Below are 17553 nucleotides of genomic sequence, written 5' to 3'. Positions count from 1 at the left end.
TCCTGTCCAGGGAAGACTTGGCTTGGCAGTTTGGGCTGGACTGTTCCCATGAGGCACAGGGTCAAGACTGATTTGCATAGGGCCATGTCTGAACTGGGGTGGCTTGGTGAGCAAAATAACGATGGATTAAACCCAGATCTGTGACTGGGGGTGAATGTTTTGCCATTGTGCAACATTCCGTCCATCATCTTGTGTATTTTGCTGTTCACCCTAAGTGGGAAGGGTATGCCCAGACGTGGGTCCTGTGCTCACTATGCCACTGGAGTCAAGATATCCTGGCTGAAGACGGCTGATAGCAAGAAACCAGCCCTAGGATGCTTGATTCCGGTCCAGGGAAGACATGGCTTGGCAGTTCGGGCTGTACTGTTCCCATGAGGCACAGGGTCAAGACTGATTTGCATATGGCCATGTCTGAACTGGGGTGGCTTGGTGAGCAAATTAACTATGGATTAAACCCAGATCTGTGACTGGGTGTGAATGTTTTGCCATTGTGCAACATTCCGTCCATCATCTTGTGTGTTTTGCTACATTATACATGCGTCAGGTATAAGTTATGCAGGGTGGGAGATCCCCCGCATCAAAGCTTCGTAGAAGTGGCACATTGAAATCTATAATCCCATTCACCCCTTTGACACCCTCCCCACAAGGACTGCCCTGTCTGGTTGCCGTGACAGCCCGCCGCCGCCTGGTCTACAATTTTGTCCCATCCCATACCTGTATTTGGTCTATATGCCCCCACCACCCCACACCTATCCCTTCTGTCTTCCCTGTTACCCCTTGCCTTGTAACGTTTGAGGGCTGGAGGCTTTGCTGATATATGACAATGCCCTGCAGACATTCTGGAGCTGGAAATTGTGAGAGGTATGAAATGTCTTGATTTTGCAAGACTAAGGTGAAGTAATGAACAAGCCACCCCTCTCAAGATTCTGTTTGTGATGGATTACAATAAAACAATTTTTATAAATCGCAATTATTTTTTTAAAACTTTTTTTGACAATGAATGCTGTTGTACCACACTTTATTAGTAAGAGCCAATTGATGTATTTCATTAGAACAAGTGTCCAACATAGGTCCCAGAGGACCAGATATGTTTCAAATATTTAGGCTAGCTGCAGAACAAGTGAATGACATCCATTTAGATTTATATATGTGCATTTATCCTATGTGAATATTCTGGAAATCTGAGATACATTCAAAACCTACGTCACATCTATGTTTTAACACATTCAATTAACACAAAGAAAAATAACATATTTAACCAGTTCCACTGGGCCTTCCAAGGAATAGGCATTCATTTATAAAATGCTTCCTGGGCCAGCAGGTATCAATAGTTTTAAAAGAACACTAAAAGATGCCACCCAGGCCTGACAACATTTGTGTAGGCCTATTTAAGTCATTTATTTAAATCTCGCTATTTTCCACCATTGAACACTAGTCTCTCCAGTCGAAAGATGATCAGTGTGCAGTGAGCACCTGGGGCCACATTACAGTGTAGGCACATTTTCTTTGTTTGCTTCAGGTTCACCTTTTAAAAGGTGAGCCAGAAGCAAACAATGAAAATGCACCATATTACCATGAATGCGCTGCCCCCAAGGCAGCCGTGAACTCGCTCTGCTCTGGGGGGAGCGCATTCCTGTGAAAAATGGAGTGGCTGCTTTGAAGCCTCATCCATGTTTTACACACTGTAGGCAGTAACCCGCCTGCACTTTTAAAAAAGGATTAGAGATTCCTTTGCAGGCGGTTGCAGTCAGTGACTGAACCCGCCTGCAAGCAGTAGCGGCTCTTCCGCTATGAAGGAGGAGCGACACCCACTGCTTTTAAGCAGTGCCAAGAATAAACATAAAATGATAATAACTTAAAGTTATTATCATTTTATTCTTCATGTCCTGCTGCTTTGCGGGAGGGCATCAAGGCGGGTGGGCGGGGCTGCTCTGCTCTCGGAGCAGAGGAGGAGTGGTTTGCCCATTTCTAAGTGCACACAAAGCACCAGTGCTATCTTTAAGGAGCGTACCCTCAATTTGCATGGGGGCATGCAACATGCAAATGAGGTAATCCCTTTGTTTCTGTGCCTGTGCCGCATAACAGACGTGGGCGCATAGGCAAAGAAGCTCTCAGGAGGCACACTGAGAGTGACCACCTAAAAGGTGGCGCACTGTCAGTGCGCCCCCTGAGAGCAGCACTCTGGAGGGGGGAAAGGGGGTCATATGGACCCCCCCAGACATCCACTTGCAGGCAGTGGTGGCCGGCATGGCTGGCTCGCGGATGGTGGTGGGCGTGCAGGTCGAGGGTGGGTACGGGGGGGTACCAGGGGGTCATGCAGGGGATTACAAATTTATAAACTTACCTTGTAGCCAGGTTCCGCGTCTTTGCTCCTGCTCTCCTGCCTCCGACTCCAGGAACAGGAAGCAGACAGCCAGGCTCCTTCCCCTAAGCCAATCACATTGCTGTAATGCAGAGTTGTGATTGGTCTGAGGGCCGTGGAACGGTGCTCAGCCAGGGGCTTTATGTGCACCAGCACTATCGGTATTGCACAAGGGGCAGCATAAGCAACTTTACCCTTCTGTAATACCAAAATGCACCAGGGGTGTGCAAAGCGGGCACAAATGCCCATTGCGCCCCGGGCCACTCTCTGTAATACGGCCCCAATCGAAAAGACTGCACCAGTAGATCACTTGCTTCTCTGTCTCTGAAGATGAAAAGCTTTGGCCATGGGGTATTAGCTGTTAACCTTGGCAGCCCCCTGGTACCCCTTTTTGATTAATCTAGCTTTTCTAACTGCTGACTGTACAGAGTTAATTTACAGGCATTTACATTTCCTTAGGTGTTAAGAAAAAATGAAACCCCAGCTTTCCTTTCACATTTCATACATCCAGTAGGACTGTACATAATTCACTTTACTTTTCTTTCGCTGACTGCAAAGTGAGAGGTGTTGGTAAACACCTGTCCTCCTGTTAATTATAAGCAGTAGAAGACATAGCCTGACAGTTGAACTCTTTCTTTGAAACACAGCAAATATGACAGATAAATACAGAATTTAAAGGTATCTTTATTTATTGCCTGAGCTTTGGTGACCCACCACAAATCGACTCGAGTCTGGGAAACACTGCTCTTATGTTTAACGGGAGACAAAGGATGTATGAGTCTACTTCTGTCACCCCGAAAGTTTTTCTAAATTTTGAGTAATCAACGCCCATACTTGACTAGACAATTGTCTCGATTTCCCACTTTAGACATTTTTTTAACACCACTGGCTCCCTCGATGCCACAAGATTTTCAGCGAAGGCATTCTGTTTTTCTGGGTGTCACAGAAAGTCTAGTCTTGTCTGTTAAAGCAATATCATCTGTCTGTTTCACCACAAGGACACCTAGGCATACCTGAAATTATTTTTATAACCAGCAAACATAGGTGGCAGAGACATTATTTGATAATTACTACTTACAACACATTTTATTTGGGTATTATCAGTCAAGTACACTGATTTGTGCATACAAACCCTGATCAAAGTGAGTTATAAGTGAAAAAATCTTTTAGGGCGACAAAATACACTAGGAGAATCTGGAATCTCCAGGCTACCCATTACACTAAAATGTAGGTTTCAGTTGACTAAGGCTTACCCAGTTGCAAAGCCGCCCAAGGGATTTTATTGCTCTTAAGAAAGTAGGTGGGTCTTAATTAGAGGTGGGGAGATGCAGAACTTCCGCAAACAAGTGTTGGCTCTTCCATCCGCCATATTGAGAGTGCTGCGTTGGTAGTTAGCCTCACATGACTAGTTACTCACACTAAAAATGTCAAAGGATGTCCGATTTTCTACTGACATCCAACAATCAGTGTCCATTAGCATTCAGGTCAATTTATTAATTTATTTAATGTGGTACTAGCAGAAGCATTGCCTGAAAACCCCAGCTTGGTACAAAAAGACCCAACCACCACAACACCCTAGATGGCACAAACAGAGTCTACTACTAGCACAACATCCTAGCTTGGTCCAAAATGACTTAATAATTACAACAAAGCAGCTTGGTAAAAGAAGACCCCACCAACACAACATTCGAGCTTGGTAAAAACAGAGGGGCTTATTAGCAAGGGCAATATCGCCGCTTTAGCGGCCCTTTTTGCTGCTAAAGCGGCGATATTTTTATCACCCTATCAGCAAGCTGTCGTTAACAGCAGTCAGCGACAGCTTTCATGTGATAGCGACCGGTTTGGGGCCCGCTTTGCATGTCATGACATGCAAAGTGGGCGTACCCAAACTGTTAGCGACTGAAAGCAGTCGCTAACACAGCTATCGCCTATTAGCAACGCAGGCTTTGCGATATAAAAGTCGCGCTAAGCTTGATTATCGCTAGAATCTAACACGTGCTAAAAACATGACTTACCTGTTTCTTCAATGGGAGGTGGATTGTCAGGTTAAGTCCCCATTGGCGTTAATGCGTGAATATCGCTGGATTTCCAGCGATATTCAGGCATTTCACCGCCAATGCTGGATATATTAGCACAATAAAGCTAAACATTGCTAATAGCATGTTTTCTCCACTAACATATCCAGCGATAGGCAGCGATAACAATAACCATGCTAAGCCCCAGAGTCACCCACTAAAACATCTCTGCTTGGTACAAGGAGACCTATCTACCACAAGATCTCAACTTCATACACACTGACCCGTCACCATAATATACCAGTCTTACCATGGTAGAGATCCTGAAGAGAGCCCCCTCCACAGTACTCCATGCAGATCCATAACTTGTTATACCTGTGATACAGACAGTATAAGAGTAATGCATAAAATGCTAGAGAGGAACTGACAAGAAGATGAAAAGAAACGCATTATCAGCAAGAGAAATACCACAGTGAAAAAGTTTAGAGAGCAAAAAAGAAAAAGTTCTCCTAGTTACACGGAGACTAGAAGGAGGCTCAAAGTACAGGTTTCATGAGTCAAAGAGAGACAGTACTGGGATTGAAAACGTAAAGGGTAAGAACAAGAAAATATGAGAGATACTGGCAGGACAGGTGTTACTAAAAAGAGAGAAGGTGAAAAGACTGATGATGCCTGCCATAGAGAGGCCATAGATAAGGCACATGAGTGATGCAATAAAAACCAGTGTAAGTAAAAAAAGAAGGAAATCTGACCCACAAGTGGATCAAGCAAACAAGTGGCAGGAAGGATTTAGAGCACCTTTTGAGTGTGTAGGCATACTAGACAGCAGGGTTGTATGTGAGTCCAGGGTAGAATGCCTAAGAAAGTCAAAACAAAGGCCACTGACCACATGGAAGCTGGTTAAATGCCACCTCATGACAAAGGGAGAAAAGTAAATAGAGGTGAAAGTGGTCTTGTATGAGGTGGCCAAACGTATAGCGAGGGCTAGAACTGTCCAAATACATAAGAACCAAAGGGCTAAGGGGTTGGTGTTACGACTGCAATGCTGAAAGAAGAGCTTAACACACACCACTCTGCCTTAGCAGGTAAGCCCACGGTCCAATGGCATCAGAAGGCATAGTGTTTGATAATCATATCAGCATGAGATGATCAACAAACAGAAATATTACTAGTGCACACACCGAGGAGACTGTAAACAAGGGGTAAACATATTTGGGTGGAAAACTGTGCTTTAGAACCTTTGGCAGGGGACTGAACTGGTGGGGTCTTGGTTGGGTTGAATGAAGTTCAGTGGTAGACGGCGCCACAAATGAGAAAAAGGTTTGGCCTTGGTGAGCAGCTTCAAGGAAAATGAGTGTTAAAGGAGGGAGAGCATTCAGAATTTAGGGCCTGATGACCTTCTGCAAGAAGCATACAGGTCAATCACTGGCACCCAATGCGCGCATCAATAGAAGCCAAATATTATGAGGAGATACTGAAGGAGTTTCAAGATCATGGAAGAAACAAGCAATGGAGGAGACCCTCCGGCTCCTCCGAATTGAGCAAATGTTGAGAGTGTGGATTTCCACAAGGCGTGACAGACAAGAGAATAGTAGCTCAAAGAACAGCTATTTTCATGGAGAAATACCAGTACACTAAGCTGAGGAAAAAATGTACGAGAAAATGGGGGCAGTAATGGAGAAGCATGCCGAGATGACAATCGAAAAAGAGATGGGGGATTCAAATCATGGGGATTATACTGCAGTCTGGTGCTCTTATGATGGTAAACCTCACAATAAAGGATGGACAAAAAGGGGTTCCAACCCTTAAGGGGCTAGGTCTAAAAACACAAACTATGGAAAGAGAATCACAAGAATAATGTGTTCACAGGCAATTCATCAGTTTGTTAATACTGCCTTCACCCACTGATGGTGCCATGCTTCCTCATTGGACCGCTTCAAACACCAGGGCTCAGACCAACGTTCATGGTGGAGCACAGTTTGTTTCTGACCATTTGCGTTCTGTCAAGGGATCCCGCAAATCCAAAAGAGTGATTAGAACTGTCTAAGTGGGTACCTCCCTAATCTTTATTAATGGCCCCACCTGGCAGCATTAAAATTAGAACAAATGCTGGTATACCAGAGTAGCTATGTCTCTAATACCCAGTTAACTATCAACATGTGTCGGCCTGTTCAAATGCCTATATAAGTCACACTGCCTTCATCAGGATAGAGACCCCTTTCCTTTACTTCTTCCTAATTATTCTTTATATAGAAAAAGAATTATATTGCAATACTTGCCCTTCGTAGACACACTCAGAGGCGTACCCGAGTTTCAATTGAAAGCATCCTAACCGGGGAGCAGAGAAGAGACGTCACCTTTTGTCAAACTTTCATCAAGGTGCAAAGTTTCAATAAACAGCACCTCTGCTTCCTCTGACTGCCCTTAAGGGCTGGAACCCCTGTAGTCCTTCCTTTATTGTGAGGTTTAGTGTTTTCATTGGAGCGTGAAGGAAGGCTGAATCTCTAATTCCCTATTTTTGTGTGTTGTGTGCTCTTATGATAGTGCCTTCCTTCTCTGCTCGATGGTTTTGTCTTTGTCTTGCCTCTTATGAAATTCAACCTCAACCATATTGGGCTTAGATTTATCTGTCACTAGGACAAGGACTTCTTTTGCCTTGTATTTGTTGGGGGGTGTAAAGTCAGTGTGGCTGTGATTGTAGGCTGTGATTCCCCTGAGGTTTGGTATAGTTTTCCGGTTTGTTATCTATTCGTCTAGGTCTGACTGTTCCGTTTACTGAGGTATAAAATTGTGGGTTGCTCATTTTCTATCACTCCCCCTGATGCATGCATGATTCTGATGAGTTCTGACAACTTGTTGTTGAATTGGCTAGGGCTCTCCACCACCAGTAATGCGGCTCTGTGGTCAAACATATGATGATCATTATTAGTTTAAGGATTTAAAGAGGAAAAACTCAGATTTAAGTCATAAAACCTCAGGATTAGAAAGTGTTAACCAAGGTCAAATCTATAGCTATAAAATGTTATACCTTTTAGTCTGAATTATACTGTGTTCTGGCATTGTTACATTTTGAATTGATTCGTGAATTAAAAATGAATCAAAATGACTCCAACTTCAATCTTGTCAAGATATTGATTGGGTAAGCATATCACCTCTCTCTAAATTCAACAGGATAATTATAACAAGACATCTAGGATATTACATCTTATATAAGTCATTTCTATTACCTTCTATTCAAAATTTCTTCTGAAATTAGGGCTAACTTGACAAATGGTTTTGCACTTACGAAACCTACAGTACACAAAAAAGAAGGCTTTGAAAGTGCAAGAACCCCACTCCTGGAGCAGCGTAGTTTTGGCTCCACCCTTTTACATGTTGACCAAGCCACATATATATTATACATGGCTTCATGTATTTGTGTGATTTAATATCAACGAAATGTGGTGCACTAAACAGCTACAGAAGGCGCATTTATTGTGTAATCTTGACATGTATACGAGTGTGCATACAAATGATTTCCTTACAGTAACACTGAATTGCAGTTCCCGAATATATCTGCATTTGTGTGGTTTGAATAATGTTGTTAACTCTTATATAATCATATATTCATTCGAATAGTACTCTGCATCTATATAGTAACTATATATGTATCCATAATCATGCATTCAAACGTGCACTGAAATGTTTTCCACGTTAATTCGACCAATGGCCCTAAGCATTTGGGGGCATATTATCAAAAAATAGCGATATTTATCGCTAAGTAGGGTTAGAGACAATTTTTTTATCGCTAAGTATCGCTAAGCATCGCCTATTTTTATCGCTTAGGAACCTTGCTATTATCAAGGTTTATCTCCTAAGCGATAAAAATCGGTCGAAATGCATGAATATCGCTGAAAAGTCAGCGATATTCATGCATTATCGAGCTAATGCTCTTAGCCATGTTATCCACCTCCCATTGGCTAACATGGCTAAGAACTGCTCAGGGGCAGGTGTTAGCTTTTGGAGATATTCGCGCTTAGCGCGAATATCTCCAAAAGTTGGTAATAGGAGATAGCGATGTTAGCGACTGTTTCCAGTCGCTAACATCTTGGCACGCCCACTTTGCATGTCATTAGTGATAAATATCACTGACATGCAAAGTGGGGCCCAAGATGGTCGCTATCTCCTACTAGCTGTCGCTAACTGGTGTTAGCGACAGCTTGGTAATAGGGAGATAATTTTATCTCCGCTTTCTTGGCTTTTAAAGCCAAAAAAGCGGAGATAAACCCCCTTGATAATATGCCCCTTGGACTTTTTATGTTTAGCCTTGAACAGGAAGCTTGCTTGAGTTGCGATATTTTTCTCTCTACTGCAGGTGCATTGGCATCATTTCTTGGTTAGAGAAAGACCCATTGTGCAAGAGAGATAGTGAGGCTCGAAATATGTATCATTGGCAAGGAAGACAAATGTTAATGAGCCATGGGAGGACCACTATCTATGCTGTATCTGAAGAACAAAGGAATGCAATGATGCCTCAATGTGCGGATCAGAAGATAGGAGTTTAAGTGTAGTTGCCAACGTTTTACTGTGAGAAAGTGGATAAGTCATGGGACACGTGAGATGAGATTCTCAAATTTTTTTATAGGTTTAATTGGTGATCACACTTTGGATTCTTAGATTCCTTTCTGAATACGAAGGGTACAGACCTCTATCCAATTTTCAGTTGTGCAGATTTGTGCTATACAATACTTTCTATACTAGTACTGATCAGGTTAGGTTTAGCATGTTAATCTGGCTTTACTCATGCATAGTCAAGGGGAACATAAATCATATTCTGATAATCAGATACTATTTTTGATTTTATGCATTGCCAATATTGAATTTCTAGTTTGTTTCATGTTGTGGAGACAAAATGTTGTCAGGTGATTTGGTCTACCTGTAGTGAGTCTGTATTTCTATAACGCATAAGTATCACTAGTGTATCCAGCTGGGCTCTGGATTTGTATTAAACCTACACTTAATCTAATCTACTAACTTTGAGTTCTCACTGTGTGGCCCAATGGGTTACACTATCATTTTGAAATTGTAGGTGATGCTAACTCCTTTTATTTCTCAGGCACCTAAAAAGTTCTGTTGAAGTGAGAGATAGAACAGGGGACTGAAAATTGTGCTTTAGCACTCACAATATCAGCATCCACTCCGATGGAAAAAGTGGGATTTGGGATGAAAGGGGCATCCCCTCCCCTTCCTTGCAACTAACGAATATTTGCATGACATCTCTGCATCAGGTAATGTGTTCACTAACAATTGATGAAATACTGAATTGGTAATAATATATTAGCAAAGTGGATGCTGGGCAACGACATCACGAATACTGGGAGTACTGGATACTCTAGGAGATGGAGTTGCTAGAGGATTATAAATGGGGCGCTGAAGGTCCCTTGAAAATGAGGAATTACTAGGAAAAATCAATTATTCAAGTCTGATTCCCACACTAGTATCTCTTTTTTCCCCAGAGTTTCGCCCAGAGATTCCAACGTTCAGCAGACAAAATACCCAGATGAACCTAAACAGAACTGCTGCGTTTCTACAAATCTCATAATTTCATTGGGGCTGGTACCTGCCTTTAATAAAGAGGCCAACCACAATGAGGGCCTAAATCCTACTCTTCTTTATCATAACCTCTCCTCTTCCTTCTGTGCTTTCTGTATCTTCGACATAAAAATGAACTCCTAAGTATCATATACGGTAATTTATCTGTGAACAGGCAAGTTCGGTTTGCTCAGCTTGGGAGGGTTTGGGGCTAAACTAATTTTTAGATTAATGAAGACAAATGCTATAGCCTGTACCCACAAACGTTGGTGCACCCTCATATTGTAAGGACTGTGACCAGAAATTACCAAGCATAGAAAGAGATCACCAAAAAAGAAACATTCATTACTAGCACAGGAGAGATAACGGATGGAAAAATAGCAATAGAAAGGGTATACATTAAAAAAAAGAGAGAAGAAAAACAATGAGGGAGCTATTTTAACCAGCCAGATGCCAGTGAGAAAGTGGGAGGTACTGCCAACCAAAAGCAGGAAAGATAAAGAGGCAAATTCAACCCATTTTACCAGCAAAGAAAGTTCAGAGAATAAGGCACATTTCAGATATGTCAACGGAAATTGAGGATTTTTGCAGATAAGAACCCCTGTGTTATGTGAAATGACTAAGAAGCTACTGAAATGCCCGATACAAACAATACTGGATTAAGCCATGTGCTGTTGAAGAGTATGAGCCAAGAACTGTGCCCTCACCCAGTCCTTAAATGCACTTTTTCATGCTTAACATCTTCTACCCACACAATATGGCCAACATACATCAGTAAATCTGTAAACATTAAATACCAGTAACACAACCTCGGGGTCCTCTGTATTATGGGTCTCTCACCTGATGTAGCTGCCATAGTAGGCCACTATATTGTGATGCGAGCAGCTCTTTACAATCTGAATCTCCTGCTGGATGATGGAGTAGTCATCCTCTGTGGGGGGAAACACATAGCAGATGAGAGGCTGAGACGACAATTGCTGTTGGTAGAAAGACATCTGAGGGCCAGAACATTGACCACACTAGACATCTGCCAAGACAGGACAGGGAACTGGATTTGCAAATACACGGTTAGGCGATAAAGACATCTACAATTTACACAAGGAGATGTATTCATGTGTAAATCTACTACTGCACTTGAGTGTAAGTCTATATTTTTTTGCTCATCACCTGTTCGAGTCCAGATTTCAACCCAAGGGCAGACTAACATATTTCCACCTCCTCAAGTCAGGAGGTGGATGCATGATAAAGCACAGCAACATATCAAATAAATAATTATTAAATACATATAATATGCAAACTCCATTTAGAAATATAATTCTTTTAATAAAATGTAAATAAAACCCATGGCGCTGGCGGCAGCTCAGCTCAGCATCATGTGACTGGGCAATAGCTCACTTAAGTTTCCCAATGGCCTACCTTGCCTGGAGACCCTTAGGGGTGATAAGTCTCACTTTACAAATCTAGAATTATTTTTATATATATATATATATATATATATATATAAAAACCAAGTCTTCAATCAGCACAAGCTCCTGCAAAAGAAGACACGGACCCCAGGCTGCAGTAAGGGAGATTTATTTCAACCTCTCAGGCGACGCGTTTCGAGCAACTAGTGCTCTTGATCACACACCATACACCTGGTCAGCACACATTTAAATACATTTTTTTACATTGCAGTGCTCCACCTCCTAAGTGAATCAAATGGTGCATAGACATAGAAAAAATATTTCTCTATGCTACTAATCACAGCACCCACCATCACTACACTTAACTTAAAGGGCAAGGAAAACAATATAACTGCATGAATGCAAAAACCCACATTGATCTTATATACCACTCCTCGTCTCTACAGTCATATATAAAATATGTTGACATCTCATTGAAATCTTAACAAAAACATAATGATTTTTGAAACAATGTATATACAAATAGAAAAATATATAAATTTCCTATATACATATATTAACATATGATGTATCTCTATACAACTATATACAACATCTACAAATATGACCGTCCAAATTTCCTGACTTATATGCCGGAATAGTCTAAACTATTAATTAAACTGGTTTATAGAATAGATATACGAGATCAAAAATTCATGGATTTAATATATTGACAGTTCCCCCATTGCCCATCCATATATATATATATATATGGCGTAGCTTGTCACACCGAACCAAGAAAAGTCCAATAGTAGCAACAAAGAGCCGACCCATAAAGTGCTGGTGAACAGTGGTTTATTCTTTGAAAGCCAGCGCTGCCGCCATGACGCGTTTCGCCTCCCAAGGAGGCTTGATCACAATATATATATGTATATATTTCATCCAAATTTCACCTCATTCCGGTTATCACCTTAGTCTGTAATTCTATATTAGCCTCTGGAATGTTTCCTGAATCCTTAAAGAACACAATGGTGAAGCCCCTGTTGAAGAAATCAAGCTTAGACAAGGATGAATTAAAGAACTACAGGCCTATCGCGAGCCTTCCTTTTCTAGCCAAGGTGATCAAATAGGCCATGAATCAACAGTTGGTTGAGTTCATAGAGAAACATCATTTACTGGATGATTATCAATTTGGCTTTCGAAGATATCATGGTACCGAAACTGCCTTAATTAAGGCCGCAGATGACATTAGGGCAATTCGAGACCAAGGAGGGATAGCAGTACTTGTACTGCTAGACCTATCAGCTGCCTTCGACACGGTCGACCATAAGATCTTGGTCGACCGTGTCGAAAAGATGGGCATTCACCACTTAGCGAAGAACCTGATTGCATCCTTCCTGGCTGACAGATCACAGGCGGTCACCCTGGGCCCATATCAATCCGCCAAAATGTCATTACCGTGTGGGGTTCCTCAAGGCTCATCCCTAAGTCCGACACTATTTAATATCTATGTGTCGGACCTTGCTAATGTCATCAAAGCATATGGGATGAGCATAACCTCCTACGCCGATGACACCCAATTGGTTTTGGCTAATAAAGACAATGGACTCGAGGTGGCAGACCGTTTTCAACATGGAATGATTGCAATGGGGAGTGGATGGCAACTAACTGCCTTAAGCTCAACTCCGATAAGACGGAGGTGCTTATCTTTGGACCCCTTCGACCAGAGTGGTCATCAACTTGGTGGCCATCAGCCATGGGAGATCCCCCTAGGCCTTCTCTCAAGGTTAGGAACCTGGGAGTAACTTTCGATGTGGATCTAAATTTTATGGCACATGCTAACAAGGTAGCGGCAACAGCCCATCACAAACTAAGACTGATTAGGAAAATCATCCCATTTTCGCCTGACACTGCCGCCAAAACACTGATTAGCTCCTTAGTGTTATCATCTCTTGATTACTGCAATGGTCTATTTTTAAATGCTCAAGCCAGGATAATGAATAAACTGCAGTCAATACAGAATGCAGCAGCACGGCTTCTTTCCGGAACACCCAAGTTCTCGCCGATTTCAGACACCATCAGGAAATATCATTGGCTAACGATCCGGAATCGGATCAAATTTAAATCGCTGTGCATAGTATACAAAGCACTGCATGACCAAGGCCCACATTTGTTTAAGGATCAGCTGATACCTTACAAACCGACTAGACAGCTGCGATCGGCCACTTTGAACCAACTAGTGGTCCCGCGATCTAAAACAGTTTCGTGGGGAGATCGTCGCTTCTTAGTCGCGGCATCTAAATTATGGAATACTGTGCCACAGTACATCAAGATGTCCCCTTCACTTCTGCAGTTTCGTAAAGGATTGAAGACTTGGCTCTTCGATCAGTAACCTAAGACACTTCGAGATGAGCCTCCAGGGTAAACTAGGGATTTTTCAGCGCCGAGACGCCTACGGGTAATCGTTCGCGCTCAATAAATTACAAAAATAAATAAATAAAAGCCTCTGTTGTGTTGCAGAACATCTTTCGGGTGTTTGCCTCTGCGGCGAGTATGGCCTTCACGTGAAAATTTGTATAACAAAAATATTCCTAAAGGGAAAACTCTGAGCACTCTTCAGGTGTCAGAGCTGTAATTTATTCTGACCATGCAGACGCGTTTCAGAAATTATGCTTTTCTCAATGCTGTTTCTGGGACACCCACAACATACCCATTTTGGGGGTTTTTAGGGAGAGCCCCAAGGCTCCTGCAGCCCCTGCAAGCTCCCAAGCCAACACCCATCTGACAGGAGCTGGCTCCATTGCTTTACTCCCACCTGGGCAGGAGTTGCTTATTTCTCTGCTCCTGCAAGGTTGGAGCAAAATTACATTACCCGCCCGGGAGAGTGCTGGCATGGATTTAGATATATATTCCATGCCCACACTGTCCCGGGTAGGGAATAAGACAGTATCCCAGAGGATGGAGTCCTTGGGACACTACTTTGCTTGGGTGCCAGGGGATGGGGTTCCTGTGGCCTCTCTGAGAATTGTGGAGGGGAGAAGCATGCCACCATCCCCAAAATGTTTAATTCAGCATCAGGGATGGGGTCCTCGGGCTTTAGAGAGGCTTGGGAAGAGGAGTCACATGCCTCTTGGACATATTTAATGGATTAGCCCGGGGATGGGGTTCAATGGGCCTTACAGAGGCTTGTTGAGGGGGGCCACATGCACCCTCCTCCAAACAAAAGAAATTGGCGACCGCCGGGCCCTAGCCTACCCCAGCAAGCTTATTTTGAAAAGGCAGGAGCTGCTGTTTTTCAACAGCCCCATGACTCCCCAGATCCACAGGAGCGCAAAACAATAACGTTTTTTAACCCTGGTTTCCAATATCCCTAACCGAAACCCCCCTTTTTCTTTATTTATTGTTTTTACAAGGCAGGGGACTGAGTCCTCCGTAAATTGGCTGCCACCAGGCCTTTTTTGATGTGGTGTCAGCCAATCATATGTTATCATTATATCTGTTGGATCCATGGAGTATCTGTGTTGCTATATGTACATACATTTTGAACCTTAATTTCTCAAAAAACGACTAAACAGAGTTACACCAAACCACAATTATGGTGTGGCGAGAGCGAAAGAGAGAAGAGGGAAGGAGAGTGGGGAAGGAAAGTGTCAATTGAGGTACTGTGGAAACTGTGACTCCCTCAGGAACAGAACAGACACATTTCAAGCACATCATTTAACCAGATGTGGGAATAGCAAGCTCTTATGTGGATGCTGGACCATTCTCTTTTAGAACAATTGTCTTCAGATATGCATGCAATATCACAAGTGCCTGAATAATCAGAATAAGAGACTAGAGGCAGGGCTTTTGTGTCTCTGTAGTCAAATGTAGGTTCATTTGAATGGAATTGAATTGAGGTACATGTAATTATTGCCCAAACAGGGCTTCCCAGAACTAGTGCAAACAAACTAGAGGAGGCACCATCAGAAACTAGAATAGGCAGGTCTTCACCTTCTTTCACAAGATCTCTAAAGAGGGTGCAGTTCCTACCCCGAGAGGAAGTGCATTCCATAGTTTATATACTAAATATTTAATGGAACATCCCGCTTACCTCACCAATTTCACCAGAGGGATGACAGCAAGGCTCACGCTACATGAACGTAGGAGATGATTAGGAACATACGGGGTGACCAAACTATTTAGATATTGAGTGCCATTTTGATTCATAGCCTGCATTAAACTTGACCCAGTTCTCAATGGTCATCCAATGAAGCTTATACAGATGGATTGAGACTGAGACATGCCAAGGAACATGGCATAAGAGTCTGGCAGCAGCATTCTGCACAATTTGCAGTCTATTCAATAGAGACTTTAAGACTCACATGTATAAGGCATTTCCGTAATCCAAGTGGCAAGTAATCAATGAGTGTACAACAGTTCTTTGAGCAAAGATATGGAAAAGCCACAGAATCGTTTGCAGTGTAGGCTATGTAGGGAGTTGTAATGGCATAAAGTCCTTATTTTCATCCCCTTAAGACACATTCAGAACATATAATGGCACTTTCGGGGCTAATAATGATACTTGGAAGATAAAAAGCAGGAAAGTATGACTTAGGATAATGTTTAAGAGGCACATTAACAGAAAATAATAAAGCAATTTCAGGAAATGAAAGCACTTCTTTGGAACTTGATAGGTAACTCACAAGAGTACTTAGTAAGGTATGGAACAGCACTTCTTGGCTATAAAGCCGCACTTTTCATCTATGGTTTCACATACAGGGTACATGACTTAATTTCGGTTGTGTGACAGAACCACGCACACGTTTACCACACATGCCCGTTCCACAAGGTCTCAACCATGCAAGTCTTAACCAAACATTTGCCTTTACCACGCCTGCCTTTACAATGAAATATGCATTGTTAAAGCATGTATGGCAAAAACATATGCATGGTTAAGACTTATCGGGTAAGTCTTACCCCTGACCCCTGACCCCTCACCCCTGCCCTGAGACCTAAAACTACCTTCTTCCCTCCTAAAAACCAACCTGCTCCCCGTACCCTGAAAACATCCCTGCCCTCAGCACTAAAAACTACCCCGCCCTCTCCTTAGCCCTAAAATCTACCTGACCCCCCTGAGCCCTAAACCCTACCCTGCCCCCCAGTCCGACAAACTATCCCAATACCTCGTCATGTCGTGTTTTGGAACATGGTGGGCAACAGGATTAGCGAGGACATTGTGGCTCGAAGTATTAGTTGATTCATAGACCTTTTTATTTATTTTTCTAGAGATCAGAACAGTGGCAACAGAACAGGGGAAGGGAAGTTGAGGCCTGAATACTTACTGAATTGTGCATATAGGTGAGAATACTTCGAAAAAATTTGAACCTTCTTTAGGGTACATGGATTCTCATAGAACAGAATTTGAGTGATATAGACATGTTCTAAATGGGGTACTATACTGGTTACGTGTACATTGTAGTCTTACCACTATATAATGGGATTTTGAGACCTAACATGAGGAATATATGTACTAATTATGCATATTATTGTCATGGTTTCCTTTTAGACTGATAATTGCTGTCAAACATTTTGACAAACGCTGTGAAGAAGAAATCTGCTTCTGTGAATAGTAAACATTGTGAGGTAGGCATGCAACATATGTATAAACAATGTGAGTTCTGGAGGAGTAAACGTACTGTTCTGTTGGATAAACAGTACATTGAATCAACATTAGATTGTTAATTAGGCAGGTGTAATTTAATAAATATAAGTGTTGAAATGATTATGTTGAAATAAGTGTAACTGCAAAGTGTGAAACTACAGGTTATATTGAAATGGTCATGTAACCAGTTTCTCTTTTTTTAAATTTTAACAGCCCTGATGATGTCCGCCTTTGGACGAAACGTGTCGGCTGTTTAATGATTGGTTAACAGATGATTTTGATTTGCAAAAAATATTTGAATTTAATGAAGACTCTGTTGTCATTTCTGTTGGATATATGAATAAAGAAAAACTTTGGGAATCAACAACATTGACCCTGTGATACATTTGTGAAGTTGAAGACGCTCCCTCAATTCATTGGATATCCCAATACCTGCACCTTCGCCCTGAGACCTAAAACGGACCTCCAAGCCCCCGCCCAAAGACCTAAACCTACCCCCTTGCTTTTGAAAACCAACCCCTCTCCCTGAACCCTAAAAAGTGTTCTGCCCTCCAAGCCCTAAAAACAACCACGCTC

The 17553-nt window shown here is 42.4% G+C and overlaps 1 protein-coding gene across 1 annotated transcript in view; it reads right to left on the bottom strand.

Annotated features, from left to right (window-relative positions):
- Positions 1–17553, bottom strand: part of LOC144783054 (mitogen-activated protein kinase kinase kinase kinase 5-like) — an 834532-nt gene that overhangs the window by 472471 nt on the left and 344508 nt on the right. The window contains exons 3-4 of the mRNA XM_078662226.1: positions 10789–10879; positions 4688–4752 (exon numbers count right to left, since the gene is read on the bottom strand). Of these exons, the coding sequence (XP_078518352.1) occupies positions 4688–4752; positions 10789–10879 (156 nt within the window). The remainder of the gene's footprint in view (positions 1–4687; positions 4753–10788; positions 10880–17553) is intronic.

This window comes from Lissotriton helveticus, chromosome 9 (assembly GCF_964261635.1).
Source record: "Lissotriton helveticus chromosome 9, aLisHel1.1, whole genome shotgun sequence".
In the NCBI taxonomy this organism is placed as follows: Eukaryota; Metazoa; Chordata; class Amphibia; order Caudata; family Salamandridae; genus Lissotriton; species Lissotriton helveticus.
This window is presented reverse-complemented; position numbering and strand designations above follow the sequence as displayed.